The sequence below is a fragment of the Sander lucioperca genome, chromosome 7 (assembly GCF_008315115.2).
Source record: "Sander lucioperca isolate FBNREF2018 chromosome 7, SLUC_FBN_1.2, whole genome shotgun sequence".
NCBI lineage: Eukaryota > Metazoa > Chordata > Actinopteri > Perciformes > Percidae > Sander > Sander lucioperca.
Window position 1 is genome coordinate 25,624,474 of NC_050179.1, and position 18,146 is coordinate 25,642,619.

General features: G+C 42.9%; 1 protein-coding gene across 4 annotated transcripts in view; it reads right to left on the reverse strand.

Moving 5' to 3' along the window:
- The window catches only part of znf423 (zinc finger protein 423), a 167,491-nt gene that overhangs the window by 109,060 nt on the left and 40,285 nt on the right, over positions 1-18,146 (reverse strand). For all 4 annotated transcript variants that reach the window (XM_036003136.1, XM_031294812.2, XM_031294811.2 and 1 more), the window contains exon 3: positions 10,946-11,146. In XM_036003136.1, the coding sequence (XP_035859029.1) occupies positions 10,946-11,146 (201 nt within the window). The remainder of the gene's footprint in view (positions 1-10,945; positions 11,147-18,146) is intronic.

The window sequence follows — 18,146 nt, forward strand, 5'->3', positions numbered from 1 at the left end:
ATACTCAAATTCCGTACTGGAAATGGGAATCCAACAGTGTAGTTGAGTTGTGTCTTTAACGGCATTCTATAACGTACACCTTGAAGGGATTTCCACACTATAGGTCCACTGCAAATCTCAATCAAGGCTGAATTAAATCAAGGCTGAAGACTTTTTCTTTTTTTATGCTGCCTTTTTTTAAAGTAATTGTTCATTTTTTACACTGCACTATAATTTGCACTTGTATTCTTGTATTTCATATCTGTCTTATTCTATTTTATCTATTTTTATTTATATTGTTTTTAATTGCTCGTCGCCTCTGCAGCTTGTTCAAGTAACAGTGAGTCACGGCAATGTCAAAGTATTCGCAAGTGCGGTTGCACTTTGCAAAACTCCACGCAGACGGCATTCGCTGCTATATATATATATATATATATATATATAAAATAATATGTAATGGCAAGCCGAAAGCGGTTGCGGCGGTGCGGTTACACCTCCACTGAGACAGGGCCCTCAGTTTTCTATGCCCTGGTGACAGACTGACAGGCTGGAGGTTGTAGGGCAAGGCAAGGCAACTTTATTTCTTTAGCACATTTTAGCAACAAGGCAATTCAAATTGTTTTACATAAAACATCAAAGAGCAATTAAAAACAATTGAAGAGATAGAAAATAAAAACAGGCTAAAATAGAATAAGATACAAATAGAATACAAGCATAAAAGTTCCAGTGCAGTGTAAGAAATGAATAATTATTTGTTGTAGGGACAGGTTTGGAAGGGGAGAGGGGGGTAGGGAGGAGATTTATTAGTGTGTAAACTTTCTAAATACTGTAAATAACAAAATGTTGAATTTCACTGAAATAAATGTTTTTGTTATTAAACAGAGAGTAAAATACCGAAACTAGGTACCGTTGGCTACTGGCACCGAACTTCGAGCTAGCAATCTACATGCTGAAAATTGGTTCCTTCGGTGATTGATTGTAAAGATTAACAAAGAATATGTTTACGGCATTTCCTCTCTAACTGGAACGTTTTGGGACAGATTGGCATGGGTTGCTGTGGACAAAGTACACGCGGCGATACACTGGTAAGAGCAAATTACATTTGACCATGTATCCAGCTGATTTAAATAGCTCACGTTACTGCATTGTGTGAACAGTTAACTTCATTAAATATTGTATGTGGCGTTTTATTTTGCGGGGTGCAAATGTTCCACCAGAACAAGTTTTGCAGAGCTACCGTCGCTGTGACCGGAGCTTAGCGCCACCCAAGACAATTGTGATTGGTTTGAAGAAATGCAAACAACCCGGAGCGTTTTTTTTGTATGTGTGGTGTAGCCAGACCTTCCTCCACAGTGCTGTGGAGATAGGTCTGGCAATGCGAGACTACTTGTTTCGTAACATAGGTGCATCTAAAGTTGAATGAGTACAGTCCAGTCATGACTGAAACAGTCAGTGCATCTTCTAAATCTGAAATCTAAACAGTCTGACTGGGGAGATCAAACATTTTATTTATTTATTCAAAGATATGTAAATGTATATTTCTATAATCTGACTGTGTAAATATTTGATCAATAAACACACACACACACACACACACACACACACACACACACATTGACATGCAGAAAGAAGCTGCAAACCCTTTGGCTGAAGAATTCTAATGAATATTTGGAGACAGAAGCAATCACACAACGAGCAAAATCTGTACTGGACTATAGATTTAGGCTTTTTTCTGTCACATGCATGTGCATGTGCATGCGCACGCGCGCACACACACACTCTCAGACACACACTCTAAGACACGCACACAAATATTTACTCTCTGAGATCTACACACAGGCACACAAGGACAGAGAGAGGAAGAGATGAGAGAGAAAGAAGAGGAAAGTTACATTTTTAATCGAGTGTTTCTTTTCCTCTGAGCAAAGTAGGGCTGAATACAAGGGGGTTAGCTGGTGCCAACACACACACACACACACACACACACACACACACACACACTTCTTGTGTCCTTTGGCAAATTCTTCTTTTTCGCTCTTGCATTAAGTAAGAAAAAAGGGAAGAGAGTCAAAGTAGGAGGAGAGGGAGGAGGGTGTGTGTGTGTGTGTGTGTGTGTGTGTGTGTGTGTGTGTGTGTGTGTGAAGAAGGGAAAAGAGAGGAGAAGAGAGAGAGAAAACGTCCCTGCAGAGTCTTTCTCCCTTCCTGGAGCGAGTGCGGGCCCCTGCAGCGCCGCCTGTGTAATTTCCAGTGGCAGTGAATACAGGTATTAATAAAAGCCCCATGGGGAAGAGCACACAATATAACCCTACATTTTCAGGCATTATGAAAGGATGCCCCCAGGGGTCCTCGGGCTCAAATTTCTGAGATGCAGGCATTGTAAAAAGACGCCCCCGGGGGAGGACCCCGCAATAGAAATCTGCTGAATTCAAAGCATTTCCAGAGCCCTGGTGGGAGCCATTACTCCCACTGGAAGAGGAAAGATTTTTTTTTCACCCTCTTCTCTCTCCTTCCAACCGCTCTCTCTCTCTCTCTCTCTCTTTTTTACCAAACATGTGTTGCTGACATGTTGACAGATTGCTCAGTGAGGTGTTTAGGTGCATGCACAAGGCACGTCTGCTGAGACACGAGCTCCCTCCCTCTTCTCCCCTCTCTCTTTCTCTCTGTCTCTCCCCTCCCTCCTTCCCTTGCCAGTTCCCAAGTTCCATCCCTCCCTCCCTCCAACTGCAAACCTCTCAGCGCGCCCAAAACTGCTCCCATCCATATTTCATAAAGGAGAAACTAGGCTGAAAGAGAGAGAGACAGAGACAGAGAGAGGATGGGAAGAGTTTAGGCAATAGGGAGAGAGAAAGAGAGAGAGAGGTGGGGGGAAGAAGTGAGAAAGAGAAAGGACGACAGGAAAAAAAAGAGGAAAAAGGGAAGATAAAGAGAGACAAAGCGGGATCAAGGGAGGGGAACGGGAGGAGTAGAGGACAGATAAAGAGAAATAGAGCGATGTAGAGTGGAAGAACTCTGCAGTGAAAAATGAACCCTGTGATGAAAAATGACTTCACAACAACCCTTCTCCGTCTCACCCCCTCCCTGCCATCCCTCCATCCCTCCCTCTCTGCATGTTGTACCCCCCCCCCACACCTCTTCTTCTTCTTCTACTGCTGCTCTCCTCTCTCCAACCCCCTCTCCTCTGGTGCCGGGCTCCTGCTCTCTCCCTGGAAAACCTGAGCGCCAGCCAGCTGTGTCTGTGTGTGTGCTGTGCACTTGTATGTATGCCAAGGGCTTAGCACAGGAATCTTCGGGCCACCCCCGGGTACAGAGACACAGAGTGAAGGGGGGAGGGGGTGGCAGAAGGAGGGAAGAGGGGCACATGGTGATGAAGAGTGCAAGAAGGGAGGGAGCAAGGGAGGGAAGGAGGGAGAGCGAAAAAGAGAGGAGCTAAGAGGATGAAAGCCAATGGGGTTAAAAAAAAGGGGACCATAAATGAAAAGCTACTAAGAGCATGATATTTATTTTGTCAATAACAGCTACCAAACTAGAAACGCACGCACGCTCTCACGCACACACACACACACACACACACACACACACACACACACACAGTCAGTGGCAGGCCAGAGTGCAGGAGGCTGTCTGTAATTTTGTTTCAGATTACACCCCTCCTACCTCTCCTTCTCTCCCTCTCTTGTAGGAAGTGATCTGTGGTTTTAATAAGAGCCTTGGCCTCACAGGACTCAGCTGCTATCCTGACGACAGACGCAGCGAAGTGTGTGTGTGTGTGTGTGTGTGTCTGTGTGTGTGTGTGTGTGTGTGTCAACGGGTTGCGACAGACGGTAAGAGCTTGGCAGTGGGGATATGTCCCGCGGGAGGCAAACCAGTCACCCAAGGGCCCCGTGCACTAACAGACGCGCTCTCCTCCCTGCTCCATGTTTTTCACCTCCTCCTCCTCCTCCTTCCCTTCACAGTCTTCCACTTCCTCTCCGCACATTTTAAGTTTTACCTCCACTTTCCAGCCCTCCTCCTTCTTCTCACCTGTCTTCGTCATATCCCCAGGTACTTCTTTCTACTCTTCTTCTTTTCCTCCCTCATTTCCTTCTACATCTCCCCCTCCCTCCCAGCTAGACAGGCTCCCTGGTAATCTCTCCTCTCCCCCACTGAGAGAGGAAAGAGAATAGACAAGAATGCAGCTGTATGTGCTCGATTAACAGAGACCTCACAAATACCTTCGGATAGAATATGCACAATATCTGGCGCTCTCTCTCTCTCTGCACACACACACACACACACACACACACACACACACACACGCACAGAATTTTCCACCCACATCATCTCACCATCTAAGAAGCGACTAGCTGGGTTAATGACTTGCTATTTGTCACTGACAGCGGCAGTTTCCGTCCCCTGCCTTGACTGACAGCTCCCTCGTTTACCTGCAGCCTACCTTCTCATCACTTCCTCTTCCACCTCAAGTGGTTTTTCCATCTTTAACAATCTCTCGCCCTCTTGTCTCCTTCTCACTCACACCTAGCACGAGTGTGTGGACACTGTTGACATGTGCGTGCGTCTGTGGATGTGTGTGTGTGCGTGCGTGCGTGTGTGCGCCAGGCAGCTTTTATACATTACAAAAGTCAGTGGTTGCACAAGCACAGGGCCTCCATAGCCGTTTTAAAATACCTTGTGAGTGTGTTTAAAGCTCTATACACATCACATTGACCCAACCTTGGGATGCTGTGGTCGGTAAGATAGCTTCCCTCATGGGATGTGTATGTCTGTGTATGATTGTGTGTGTGTGTTCATGTGGCAGAGCACGGCCAGAGAATGTTCTCCATTTGATCTGTAGGAGTTTTTTTCCGCTCCTCCTCTCCTCAGGGAGCCTATGCTCCACATTCTGACTCCTACTGAGACCCGTCGACACTCCCCCGACTCACACTCTCTCTCTGCCTCTCTCGCTCATACTGTACACACACACACACACACACACACACACACACACACAGGATCCAAACCCACATGTACTAAATAGTAGTAGACACACATCATAGATATTACACACTATATACACACATGAGAAAGTACGTTTGCTCAGAGCCTCTAAACCATGTGGAATACAACAAAAATGATAAGGCTCTGCAGTTTAAATCAGTTCTCTCACACACACACACACACACACACACACACACACACACACACACACACACACACACACACACACAGAGTATCTTATCCACAATTTAAAAGCTGTCACACTGGCTTAAAGCTGCATTGGAATGGAATGACAATGGTACTGTAATAGAAGCACACAATCTCTATCACACACACATACACACACACACAAAACCAGCTGAGCAGTCAGGCCCATGCACATTAATATGGCATTACATTAACCAGATGTGTGGGGTCTGTGGGTATGTGCGTGTTTGAGTGGCTGTACACACATTTATGTGTCATTGATCATTGTGTGTGTGTTTGTGTGTGTGTGTTTGTCCAATTTACACTCAAATTAATGGTGCCTCTTTATAGGCCTTCTGCTAGAGTGGCACTGAATTACTTGGTGCTTCACTCTTGCACCTGGGACCAATTCAATGTTATAGCCGCAGCTAGCTGCTAACTTGGGGCCCATTTGCTACAACAGTATAGTTAGCATTACAGATACCAGTGCTTTTCCTGCTGAGAATTCAGCGCCAACTAACACGGTTGCTCAAGCCAGCACCTGGGACCCACAGATGTATCAGATATCGCTGACAGTGGACTACTACTACTACAGGAAACTTAAGAGATTGGCTCTAAAGACTGATGGTTCACCTTTCATGTTGCAGAGATTCAGTGTAATCGCAACATGAACACTTACTTTGTTCACATGTAACTTCAATTTCATTCAATTCCCTGCAACAAATAAATACCTTGTTTTGTCTGTTTGGAGTTATGATTGAAATATGTTTATCAAAGTAAATAAATTCCTCAAAGAGCTATTTGTATTTTTTCCACAGTGGATATTTACAAAATGCTTGCTTCTTCATCTAATACGCCTATAGTTAATGCTCTAACAAATCATGTGGATTTCAAAGAACTATAGCCAAATGATAGTATTGACAGTATTCACCTTATGTTGCCTTAATTTGCCTTATGTCCTCCTTTGTCTTCCTCATGTTAAAGGAACATGCCAACTTATTGGGACTTTAGCTTATTCACCGTAACCCTCAGAGTTAGACAAGTCGAGACATACCCTTCTCATCTCCGTGCGTGCTGTAACACTGTCTGACACCCTCAGCATTAGCTTAGCCTAGCACAGATCATGCAGGTAACTGGTTCCAACTAGCCGACTGCTCCGAATAAGTGACAAAATAACGTAAACATGTTTCTATTTACATGTTGTGATTTGTATAGTCACAGGGTGTACAAATAATGCCATGATCACCAGTCACATTCGCTACTAACTAGCTATTCACATTGGTTTTATTGACGGAAGTAACTGTGCTTTTCGGTGTTGCGCTAATCACTCCGCCCAAGTAGCAGAAGTAGCAGTGCTTCCACTTTCTGAGAATATAATTCCCACTTAGTATACGGTTAGAAGATGGCTGTGTCTCATGTGACCTTATTATTTGTACACCCTGTGACTATACAAATCACAACATGTAAATAGGAACATGTTTGCGTTATTTTGTCACTTATTCGGAGCAGTCGGCTAGTTGGAACCAGTTACCTGCATGACCTGTGCTAGGCTAAGCTAATGCTGGGGGCGTCAGACAGTGTTACAGCACGCACGGAGATGAGAAGGGTATGTATCGACTTGTCTAACTCTGGGGGATACGGTGAATAAGCTAAAGTCCCAATAAGTCGGCGTGTTCCTTTAAAGTTGCACTTCAACATGATGCAAAGTCCACAAAACTCTACATAATACGGAAACAAATGTTCTTGTCATTAAGGACGCAAGTTAAGTTGCTCAAAATGTGTGTTTGAATCAGTATTGTCCCATTCAACAATGTTTTGGGTTGATGACAGACTAGGAATAACTGTGGTTTTAGTTTGACTACTATATGTATTTTGATCAGAATACATCATGCATCACAGCTAGCTACATGTGGCAAGATGGCCACCGTCTGTCACCCCCAACCAAGATGGCTGATGTCTGAGTTGTTTGTTTCTGCTCAGGGACAAACACATACACCATCAAACTACAAAATGCATGAACACATTAACTCTCTCATGCAGATCCAGCGTGGCGTGTGTTTTTCCACAGTAGGCTGTTTTTTTTCTCTCTCCGTGTGTGTGTGTGTGTGTGTGTCATGCCCTCCTACTAAACTGGCTCCCAGGGGTCTCTACCAGCAAACTTAAAAGGATTCTTTAGTCCATGTGTTTTAATTTAGCCTTCTCCTCAATAATAACCAGAAAGCCGTGGTCCCACCACTAACTTCATACACACATACACTCAGACATGTGCAACCACACACAGTAACACGCACCAACACATAAATGAACATACACAAACCCCTGCATGCAAGTGCACACACATCCTGCCGAGCAGGGGGATTACTCTGCAATCCCAACCACCCATTCTCTGGGGAAAACATGTTTTATCATTTCATTTCATTTCTTTCTTCTGCGCTCCCTCTCACCCTCCCTCCCTCCCTCCCTCTGCTTTCTCGCTCAGCAACATGTAGCCCTCCCCAGACTCCTGTGCTGAAATCACAGGCCACATCCTGCGCTCTGACAGCAGCCCTCCGCTTTTGGCGGTGTGATTCTCTCTGAGTCTGTGTGCAGAAGTAAATGACTCTGTGTGTGTGTGTGTGTGTGTGTGTGTGTGTGTGTGTGTGTGTGTGTGTGTGTGTGTGTGTGTGTTTGCTTGTTTTACTATATTCGTGGGGTCCAAAAACCGGGGAATACAGTATACTTGTGGGGTCTGCACAGCGTTGTGGGGCCCAAAATGCTGGACCCCACAAGGTTAAAGGGCTGTTTGAGGGTTAAGACTTGGTTTTAGGATTAGGGTTAGAATTAGGTTATGGTTAGGGTGAGGGTAAGGGTTAAGGTTAGGCATCTACTTGTGATGGTTAAGGTTAGGGTAAGGGGCTAGGGAATGCATTATGTCAATGACGGGTCCCCACAAAGATAGTGAAACAAACGTGTGTGTGTGTGTGTGTGTGTGTGTGTGTGTGTGTGTGTGTGTGTGTGTGTGTGTGTGTGTGTGTGTGTGTGTGTGTGTGTGTGTGTGTGTGTCAAGGAGAGAGGGAACGAAAAAGCATAAACAGGATAATAAAAAAAAGAAAGAAACTTTGACTTAGTTAGCCCAGTTAGCCCAGGCTAACAAGGCGATAAAGGCTTTGTCAACGATAAGTCAAATACCAGAGAAGAAGATTCTGAGCATGCTTAGTGAGCTTATATTCCTTGGGCAGTATTTATTTCTTTATTTCTACATATTTGATACCTACGTATTCAACATCTTATTGGTACACAGCCCAAGGTGCTATGGCAAAAAACGAAATGTGACACATATGTGTGGACAGACAAAGAGGTGCAGTTGCTGCTTAGCGTCAGTTTGCAACACTAGTAGCCATTATTGTTGTCGTTTCTGCTGCATGCTCATTACACAACGCAACAATGGGAATGTTTAGGAGTTTGAAGAGTAGGAATTTAGGAGATGACGGTTCCGTTCTGAAAAATCTGCACCTTATAAACCCTTATCTTATCTCTTTAGTGACCTAAAACCCTGTTAGCCTGTGGACGAGAGGCCAAAACGTAGAGGAAAATATGTCATGGTCCGAGGGTTTTCGTTTGTAGTTTGTTTCCTGTTTTTATTTTGAAAGTCCATCTCCTCATGTGTCTTATCTCGTTTTACTTCCTGCTTTTGAGTGTTTTCCCACCTTTGTGATTAGCTGTGTTCCAAACCGTTCCCTATCACGGAAATAGTGCACTATAAAGTGTGTTCGCCATTTTGTAGTGGCGTTATGCAAACCGACATGGGTCTGAAAACATTTTAAAAGAACACGCCGACTTATTGGGAATTTAGCTTATTCACTGTAAACCCCAGAATTAGACAAGTCCATACATACCCTTCTCATCTCCAGTTTGAACTAACAGGATGTAAGTGTTTGTGTGAGCTAATCCCCGCCACACTCTCCCTATAAAAGACACACACACACGCACACACACACACACACACACACACTCTATGTCCTGGCTCTGCTATTGTCCTAAAGAGATACGCTAGTGTGACGCAGACACACAAGTATAAATCCCTACAACGGCGTAGGCCATTGGCGTAGGCTGCGGTGTTGGCTCTGCGTAGAGCCTACGTACTACTATAAATCAGACTTTATCTTGAGCAAGAGTTCCAGCCTTTTGTGCCAGTGTTAGTTCCTAGTGTTTTAGTGTTCCTGGTTTATTTTAGGACTGCATCTTCTAAGTTTATTTTTGCTGCATTAAATCACTGAAGTCAACTTGCTCCCACCTTCTCTGCATCTGTGTTTGGGTCCAAACCTGCTATTTCTGAAATCCTAACAAAATATCTGTTTTCAAAAATATCTCTATACGTGTGGACAGGGCCTGAAGCTTAATATCTGATAAAAAGCTCTCTTTAAGAGCTCTCTTTAATGTGCAGTTCTGTAGTATTCCCACTGTTTGAGTTAACATTATTTACACCTGTTCCCAACAACTCCACCACTAGGATCCTCCAATGTATAAGATGTATTCTGCATCTCAAAGCATCTTACCCTGTAAGACTGTATGTGAGACCTAAGACCAATGACTCTGGCGGGATTGGGTGTCAAGCCAAACGGGTGAATAAGAGGTTGCTGAGGCACGGGTCTTAGCATCTACATTACACAGTCTCTGGAAACACTATCTCTACCAGTTTAAACAAAGCCCTCCATCCCCCCCCCTCTCCCTATTTCTTCATCCCCCTATCAAAAGTAAACACATACTCTCTAACATGCTAAGAGGCAGACTGCCTTGCAGGAGCAAGTAAGTGTGTTTGTGTGTTTGTGTGTGTGTGTGTGTGTGTGTGTGTGTGTGTGTGTGTGTGTGTGTGTGTGTGTGTGTGTGTGTGTGTGTTGGCTTGTTAAGCGAGTGTTTGGATTAATCTGTAGGAACCAGATGCCCCCGTCGTGTTCCTTTCAGCCCCTCTATTAATTACACCAGTACTAATAACGGCTTTTGTGTGTGTGTGTGTGTGTGTGTGTGTGTGTGTGTGTGTGTGTGTGTGTGTGTGTGTGTGTGTGTGTGTGCGTGCGTGTGCGTGCGTGTGTGTGCGTGTAGTGTGCGTGTGTGTGCACAAGTCTGTCCCTGTGGGAAACATGGGTATAACTGAATCCAATTGCGATAGGTATTGACAAACAGGGGAGAGCCTGAGCCACCCACAAACCCAAAAGATTTGTAATGTTTGGTGGCCTATCACAACCGTGCCACTTTGGTCTAAAACCACCTAGCACCTAGTCACTGAAACACATGCAGCGCAACTATACACCAAATATAAAATCTCTTTAGTAACACATTTAAGTGGTGGTACATTTGTGTGAAGAGCATGTTACAATGGCATTGATTCAATTCTACCTCATTCCCTTATTCATTCAAGTATTTACTATTGCTGGATGCAAGCACCAATGATTAAAGTTTTTTTAAAGTGCTCAGGTTCAGTTTTACTTAAATTCTGGACATCAGGTCCTCAGGTAAATGAAAAACATATTTAACCGTTAAGAAAATACAAAATAGTAGTTTTATTGTTTGTGAAATGCTAACTACTACAGGTCGCTGCTTTCCTTCTTTAGGTTTTCTGTGCTTTTCCTCTTCCTCTTGCTTTTATTTTTTTATCCATCTAAGTATTAAGGTTTAATATCACTAACCCCTGTGCCATATATCTATGACATATGACGATGTTGGACATTTAGCTGCTCTGTTTCTTTGGTTTTGTGACACAGTGACGTGAGGCTGGTCAGTTACAACAAACACATACAGTATATCACAATATCCACATGAACAATGGTACCTGCTGGGCAGTGGTGGGTTCTGTGTTCCGTGAGCTCAGCCAGACAGTCAAAGTCATGTTGACAGTTGTCACAGGTGAAGATGGACTCGTCATCTAGGTCATCGTCATGATCTCGGTCGTCGTGCTCCTCTTGTTCTCCGTCCTCAGTGCCCACCCCATGACCGTCTTTGGGCTCTGCTTCTCTGTCAGCCGCCGGGACATCTGAACACACACACACACACACACACACACAAAACATATGACCATGAGCTCAAAAGCTTCCAGCTGCAAGTTTCAAAGATCTCATTGACGTATCCATTGTCCTCCCTCTATCTATTAGGGGTGGGGGAAATAATCGAAAATCGTATCGTGATTTTTTTGTGTGCCAATTTTTAGAAATGTCTCATGACATATTGTCTCTAGAAGTGTATTATTTAGTAAAGCATAGTAGAAAAAAAAGTAAAAAAATTTAAGTAAATACTCAATACTATCGAATCGCAATAATTGAAAATCGCAATACAAATCAAAAGCATATCTTCCTAGCCCTACTATCCATTATGATTTAGTTTTTTTCATAATTCATTTTTGCGCTGCCATTTTGGGTTTGGCTTGTTTTTACTTACACAAAAGGATATTTTCTTGGACTCTCTACCTGCTATATTTTTACCAATGATATGTGCAACTTGACTTAATTGTGCAGAGTGTGTGGAACATTGCTCCAGTATGTGACGGAGTGTGTGTGTGTGTGTGTGTGTGTGTGTGTGTGTGTGTGTGTGTGTGTGTGTGTGTGTGTGTGTGTGTGTGTGTGTGTGTGTGAACGTGTGTGTCCTGGTAGCAGACAGGCAGAGTGTGAGAGGGGACCAGTGGAAGGCTGTGTCGGCCCAATCCTCACTGCTCCATTGTGTCTCCATTTTCACACCTTATTATCACATTATAAACGCCAAGGATCCAAGAGGACTGACACTGAAGACACTGGCTGGAGAGGAGAGGAGAGGAGGATGAAATTTGGAAAAAGGTATTGAGGAAATAAATGTGTTGAACTTATCTGGCTATAGATGCAGTGAAGGAAATATACTTTTTGTTCTGTGTCCTTTGCTTTTTTTTTTTTTTTTACAAGCTTCACCGGCTTCTGTTTTAAATTATTTAACCTCAAAGCAACACCCAGAGAATAACCCAACATACAGTAGCGCATAATGCCCAATGTACTAGACCTATTACTAGAACAAAACCCAACCAGTCCAACATGGTAACTATCTTGAATAATGAGGAGCATTGAGAACAAGCTTAGCACTTCATCTATATGAAAAAAGTCTGACACCAAAACCTGGTTGTCAGCTCAGTATCAGCAACTATGAGCAGGTACAATCCCAAACCATTTCACTGGTTTTCCATGTGACCATTTCAGGTACAATAAAAACAAAAGTCAAAAGTAAGAAAGATTAGAGTCAGGTGCACAGGCTCCATCCCACTCTGATTTATTATGGGAGAGGTGTGATGGGAGAGAGGGATGGAGGGATGCTTGGAGGTGGGGAACGAGGGATTGAGGTGATGAGGTGTTTGAGGCTGCAGGAGAGGAAGACATTGATGGAGGGATAGAAGGAGGGATGGTGAAGAAGAGAGGGAGGGAGGGTGTTGGCCATCTGTCCAGTGGTGAGAGCACCGTCTGGCCAGGCAGAGAAAGTGGCCCCTTGGCTGACAAAACACACACACACACACACACACACACACACACACACACACACACACACACACGCCACATGCACGCTGGTCATTGTGCACACTCACACAAACATACACAGGTACGCACACATATGCAAACACGCACAGATGTGCACACCAGAGGCACACGAAGTGCACACACGTACAAACACACATGTTTGTACATGCTGGAATGTTAATATGTGCAGTTGTGTTATATAACTGACAACCTTTTTACCAGATATCACATAGGTGTGATCAGAATGTTTCTCTGATTAGATGAGTAAATCCTAAGCACAGGATAAGATTATGAGCCACAGCTGATAAACACACAATGGTCAGGACTAAATAGCACTTCTTTCATGCATTTTGTTCATACTGCAGTATGCTGCACATTAACAATGAGTACAGTCTGATCCATTAATTATCCAAACTCAATTACAAATACCAAGAGCAAGTATTTTGGACAAATAATTAGATCTACCCTAGTATTTTTCATCTTTGTTTTAAAATGCTGTATTACACATTTCGTCTTACTGTTCAATTATGGGAAAGGAAAAATGTTCTGAAACTCAAACCCCCACTTTTCCTATCACTGTTAACTCTGTTATGTGTAAAAACAGACTTCAAACATTTATAAATGCTTTTTTTTTTTTTTTTTGGTTAGTACAGATGTGTAGTTGTATTGCAACACACAATGCAAAATGTGTCTAGAGTATACATTATTGTAAGAGTGGCTTAAGCTGAAATCCAGTCTTTTTTATCATGCAAATGTAAAATTCATACTTTTTTAACAAATCTTGTATAACGTGTTAAAATAATGCAAATCTCTCATTGTTGGGACAAAAAGAACACAAAAGTAGCCTACATGTATGGTATATGGAATGGAATATGGATATGGAATATTTTTTCGGAGCAGCATCTCCTTCGTGCCTTTCAAAAGCAAGGACACACACACACAAACACACACCCACCCACCCACCCACCCCAGGGTGCCCTGATGCCAGAGGTGAGGGCAGAGCCAACTCCAGTGCATGCCAACACAACCTGCTGTCATAGCAACAGAGGGAGGAGCCAGATGAAACCTCTCCATCTTGCACCCCCTCCGTCCTCATCTCTTCCTCCTTTTCTCTTTTTTTTTTTCTTGTCTATTTGTGCAGTGGGATAAAGAGAGAGGGATGAGTGTCAGAGCAGAGGAAGATCAAGGGGATGAGAGAGGTTAACACAGTTGGTGGTGTTTCTATTTGCACATGGACAGGATAATTATGTGTCTGGATGGATCTCAGAGAGAAGTAGATGGGGGGGGCTAGAAAGAGTCCTGTCACTGTAAGCTCCTACTAGTAGATACTGTAGCTGTTTTGATCATTACCACTCTGAAACTGTGGCAAAAGACCTCCTGGCTGGCCACAGTGTGTGTGTGTGTGTGTGTGTGTCTTTTCAATGTGTGTGCTTGTATTGTGTTCCTAGCATCATGTCTAGAGGTGCAAAGATTAATCAATTAGTTGTCAACTATTAAATTAATCGCCAACTATTTTGATAATCGATTAATCAGTTTGAGTAATTTTTTATTAAAGAAAAGTAAGATTTCTCTGATTCCAGCTTGTTAAATGTCAATATGTTTCTAGTTTCTTCTCTCCTCTGTGACAGTAAACTGAATATCTTTGAGTTGTGGACAAAACAAGACATTTGAGGACGTCATCTTGGGCTTTGGGAAACACTAATCCACATTTTTCACCATGTTTTGACATTTTATAGATCAAACAACTAATTGAGAAAATAATCGACGGATTTAATCGACTATGAAAATATTCGTTAGTTGCAGCCCTCATCATGTCATGAAGCCATAACGCTAAGTTTTTCAGTACAAACGCAGGTGTAAAAAAGGACAGTCTCCTGAGTTTCTACCAAAAGCCCACGGTTGGCTAAATTTGACAACAAATCTGTCCCTCACCATTTGGCCTTCCATCCACACTAAGCCAGCATTTGTCACAACCGAAACTGAGCTTTCTGAAAACGTTCTTCGGAGTGAGACCCTGTCATGTTGTGGTAAGGGCAAAGGAAGCTTGGCCAACATGATGATGCTCCGACATTGGTAGAGCACTTTGTGGCATTCCTTGCCCCGCTGCAAGAGTCCTGCTGCTGTTGCCTCAGTCTGTGATCACTCATTTTATGTCAAAACAAAGCACAATGCAGCTGTTGTCACTGACCTGTATTTATGTTTGTTGTCATAGATTTTTGCAAGCATAGCATAGTGATTTTCATTGGCAGCTCAGTGCAGCAGCACAGGAATTCCTGTTTATCTTAGTTTGCAAGTAGCATTTATGATCCACAATCAAATCAATGTTATACTCATTTAGTTGTCCGACAAAAGAAAGTGTCTACAGAAAAGATTGTAAAACTACCTGAAATTGCTAATGGGTATGCACATTTTCACATGTAAACAGTTTTCAGGTCTATCTGCTTTAAATTAACTGGACATAGCTTCATACATTTTCTTGCTCATCTTTCTCATATTGTTCACAAAACTTCCACAAATCTCATTTCTCAATTTATACACCACCCTTCCCCCACCCCAGCCACCAGAAAGAAGCAGCAGGCCTACTTAATGAAAGCAGGCAGCTCCCATGGGTGCTAGGGTGCGAAAGGGTTTTGTGTGTGTGTGTGTGTGTGTGTGTGTGTGTGTGTGTGTGTGTGTGTGTGTGTGTGTGTGTGTGTTGGGGTATTGATTGAATAGTACGACAGTGGTCCCTAGCAAATAGCATGTGTGCACCACTCGCAGTCTCTCTCTTTCTCACACACGCACACACACACACACACACAAGCAGCATATAGCTGATAGACATACTAACACACATGCACACACGCGCTCTACAGAGAACCATTATCTCTGAGTCACAGACTGTCCCTATGCCAGGAATAACTGCACATTCTCTCTTTCTCTCACACACACACACGCACAAACACAAACCATCCAATCCCAAACCCAGACAGCCTGTTATATTCTTACATCATCCAGAGACACACAATGAGTCAAAATCGCATCTGGCAGTTAAACTGAAGAAAATGTGAAAAATACAAATTTCTCTACTAAATGAAAGCCACCCCAACATGAACAACAAGATTAATCATTTTCATCTGAAAGCACGTGTTATAGAAAATGGGTTTTCTACCGGTCCTGGAGTCACAAAGCCCTGCTGATTTTTATTCTAGCCATGTAATGAGGGACTGAATCACACCTGGGATGCACAGTGAATGCAATTAAAGGAAATTAACTAGCCGGTAGGATAAAAAACCAGCAGTATTTTGGGTCCTAAAGACTAGAACGGAAAACCATTGTTTGGGTCTGCAAGGAAAAAGGGTGTGTATATATGCACCTAAAAAATAAAGAAATTAAGTCTCTTTGGCATTGCCACTAGGGCTGCAACTAATGATTATTTTAATTGTTGATTAATCTGTCAATTATTTTCTCGATTACTGGATTAGTTGTTTGGTCTATAAAATGTCAGAAAAGGTGAACACTGATATGGCGTCCTCAAATGACTTGTTTTGTCCAGAACTTATCTGCTCTAATTGCCACCTCCTTGCCTAAAAGTAATACAGATTTCGTGTTTCAATTTCAATATAGCATCATAACCAGGATGTCAGTGTCAGGGCTAAAGGTACAGTGGTCTACATGACAACAGGGCAATGTAGCAGACAGGACCATTCACTGTCCTGCATCCGCAGGTATTGTCACAGCCTAAATATTCAAATCAATGGTAGCATCACTTGTATATTTTAATCCATGGATTCAAATATATAATCACAACAACAGTACTATATTGATCTATGAAGGTCTGGGGACAATGAATTTATGGACAATGAACTAGCCCTCACTACATTCCAGAGAAAGTCATATTATATATATATATATATATATGCAACTGCAACCAAATTCGATACAATGGGGCTGAATAGGGAGTGGAACGGCTTTCCGTAGACCGGCTTTGGTTTAGATGTAGACAGTCACAGAGGACAGAGTAACGTGAGGAAAATTCCACAACAGATAGCAGTCGGTCATAAGTCGTCACGAGGTTTACCAGTTTTAAGTAAACGCAACATTTTGTCCCGTCTGTTTTGTTTTTCAGACAACAGCAGTGACCAAGTGCTAGTTTGTGTCTTTTAGCTCAATACTTTAGCGGCAGACTGTTGTACGTCCCGCTGTTGGAATCCTCTACAGTGAAATATATTCACACTACACCGTTTAGCTGTCAGTATTTTAGCCGTGTTTACTACTGTAGCTAATGGTAGGCTAACGTTAGCTGCTGTGTAACGTGTTATTAGTGTTTACTAGCGTGACAAGCAGCGATGTTTCTGTTGCCTCTAATGTCTGTTTTGGAGCATCAGAGCGCAACGCAGACATTTAAGTGGCACCGTAATCCGCATTGCTATTTTGTCCGGTAGATACCGGGCACCGGTGTCTTATTGGCACCGGATTTTAACATGCGCCGTTAACGTGAACAGAAAATTGCATTGCCTGTATCTTTTCACAGCAAACGCGCATGTTTGGAAAGCGGTCGCACAACAGCTGAAATGGCATACTCCTTACATAGTTGTACTTCACTTCATAGTATCCTTCAACAAAGGAGGAATGTAGCACAATATGGATGTATTGGCAGGAATGTAGCACAATATGGATGTATTGGCAGGAATGTAGCACAATATGGATGTGAAAGCAGATAATTAGCCTATGTGACAATAAAATTTGTTTTGGTTAAAATCAACAAATAATCGTGATAATTAATCGTGATCAATATATTGATCAAAATAATCGTGATTATCATTTTGGCCATAATCGTGCAGCCCTAATATATATGTAATAAACTATTTTTAAGATCATTTCTATATGCAGGGGTAGGACAGCAAGCAACAACAGGCACGGTTGTGGAGAAAAGATGTTTTTACATTGTGTGTCTCTAGAGGAACAGTAATAAGCCATAATCTTGGCTGTAACCACCAGCCTCAGTAACCTGAGGACAATGGGCTGTTTATTAACAGAAATATAAATATATAAATGGATAGCTCGGGAATAATGAGGTCACTTTGCATATCTCCAAGATATATGCAGGTGGTGTGTGTGCAGTGTATTGGTAAGTGTGTGTGTGTGTGTGTGTGTGTGTGTGTGTGTGCGTGCGCGCGCTTGTGTGTGTGCGTGCGCTTTTGTGCGCACCCTGGGTAATTAGATAAAGAGAAGTGAATTAGCCGAGTCCACAGTGCAGAATGATGTTACACAGCCTAACCACGCCTAGCTGAGACCCACTAATCACCACTCGTTAGGCACACAGAAGACTATGTGTGGATGTTTGTGTGTGTTCGTAGCGTGGACGTGTTTTTTAGTTGTGTGTCTTTTCTCATTACCCATGTTAAAATGAGTTCATTGAGGTGATTAGGGAGCTAAACGATAATAAGCCCTAAACATACTGGATGGGAGAGAGGTTTTGTCCTCCCTCTCCCCTCACAAAAGTAGGATATAAACTGAAAAGAC